The 1714-nt window shown below is 41.8% G+C and overlaps 1 protein-coding gene across 1 annotated transcript in view; it reads left to right on the top strand.

Moving 5' to 3' along the window:
- The window catches only part of LOC101847107 (39S ribosomal protein L15, mitochondrial), a 47856-nt gene extending 46387 nt beyond the window's left edge, over positions 1-1469 (top strand). Inside the window, exon 5 of the mRNA XM_005097701.3 lies at positions 1165-1469. Within this exon, the coding sequence (XP_005097758.1) occupies positions 1165-1437 (273 nt within the window). The 3' untranslated portion in view covers positions 1438-1469. The remainder of the gene's footprint in view (positions 1-1164) is intronic.
- Positions 1470-1714: the final 245 nt, after the last annotated feature.

Genomic DNA, 1714 nt, shown 5'->3' with positions numbered 1-1714 from the left:
TGTGTGTGTGTGTGTGTGTGTGTGTGTGTGTGTGTGTGTGGTGTGAGGGGCGGGGTGGGTGAAGACATAAGCATTCCAGGAGTGGAATGTCGGAAGAGATACAGAGACGACACAGTCATAAATATTCTTTTACTGGCTACTGAGCTGTGATAGACATAGATCTAGATCCAAGCAATGGGTTTGTGGGACCGAACATTTCAGCGAATCGGTCTTTTTACACAGCCCGCACTTGTAGGCCTACCAGCAATAACTTATCAAAAAAGCTCTTATTATTGCCTTCAATGAAGTCTCTGATTAAGTCAAATTAAAAGCTGGGCCCCACTACTTAAATGTACATATTAAGAGTTTCATTTTAGTTTGTGGGTAATTGGCGGGTGCTCTGGTGTGGTTTGCTTCTTCTTTCCTGTGAAACATCTATCGTCCTTATCTCCCCTACTTCTTTTTTATGTTTGTTACTCTCTTGTAACACCTCTAATCTTCTGGCGCTCATATGACCTTATGCAGTTGCGAGCGCCGTTAAATCTCTACTAAAACTAAAACTAATTGTAGTGTAGCCTACTTATTATATAACCAACTTCCACTGCTTGCTATCTCATGCTATTTTGATGTCATTGCGGTAGGCCTATAATCAACTTCTCCCCTACCTGGGCAGTGCAACTGACTGGAGTGTCTTCAGGCCATTCCCAAAGGGGGGATATTAACATGTTATTAGGTGCAGTAGAATTGTAAGTGGGCTGATTTTTCAATGCCATGCTCATACTGTGCTGGAACAACGTAGGGGGAACTGCAGCTTTTTCTTTCCTCCTTCTTACTATCGTCATTTTTCCTCTACTTTTTATTTTGTATGTTTGTCACTCTCTTGTGAACTGCTATTTCCGGGGTGCCTTGATAGTCGAAGCAGACTTTGTGTTGTTGAAGCTAGAGAGGTGAGCGGAGTAGGTCTGATTCCTCGTTTGGACTTCTCTGTTGACGTTCCACCCCTTGGCGCTCACATGACCTTACGCAGTTGCGAGCGCCGTAAAACCTTACTTTAAAAAACAACAACAAACAAACAAAAAACACAGCAACAAATACATGTAATCAACTTCCACCGCTATTGCTGACTCACCAAGTTTTACTGTCATTGCGGTATAATCAACTTCCACTACTTTCACTGTTTTTCAGGACGCCCTTGCCTACTATTCTGATCCCAACGCCCGCGGCTATCTGGCAGATCCAGAGAAGATTCTTGAAGCCCGAGAACGCCTGGCACAGAAATACGGCTACAAACTCCCGGATCTGAGTTCGGATCCCGTCAAAGACTTGTTGCTTATGAGGAAAGACCCTTTGCAACTATTCTACGGGCTTGAGCCAGGCTGGATTGTGAATTTAAGAGACAAGTGTGTTCTGAAACCCCAAGATGAAGATTACAGGAGGTATTATAACACTGTGTATTAGAAAGTTGTTGATAATAAAAGCTCTTTAGGTGATGACTGTGGTTTGTGTTTTCTTTTATATATCAACAGAAAAAAAAACTTTCACAGATTAATTTATTTTTGTTCTGTAGTTTCAGTTTTGATTAATGCAACATAAATAGGTCATATAAGTGCGGAAGAATATAGGTGAGTGTCACTAGAAAATAACATATGAAAAAAAAAAAAAGAGGAGAGACGAGGATGATAGATGTTTGTCAGGAAAGAAGGAGCATACCACACGAGGACACTCACCAGCCACC

Source organism: Aplysia californica, unplaced genomic scaffold (assembly GCF_000002075.1).
Source record: "Aplysia californica isolate F4 #8 unplaced genomic scaffold, AplCal3.0 scaffold00162, whole genome shotgun sequence".
Classification (NCBI taxonomy): Eukaryota; Metazoa; Mollusca; class Gastropoda; order Aplysiida; family Aplysiidae; genus Aplysia; species Aplysia californica.
Note: the sequence above shows the minus strand (reverse complement) of the source record. Positions and strands in the feature narration are given on the sequence as shown.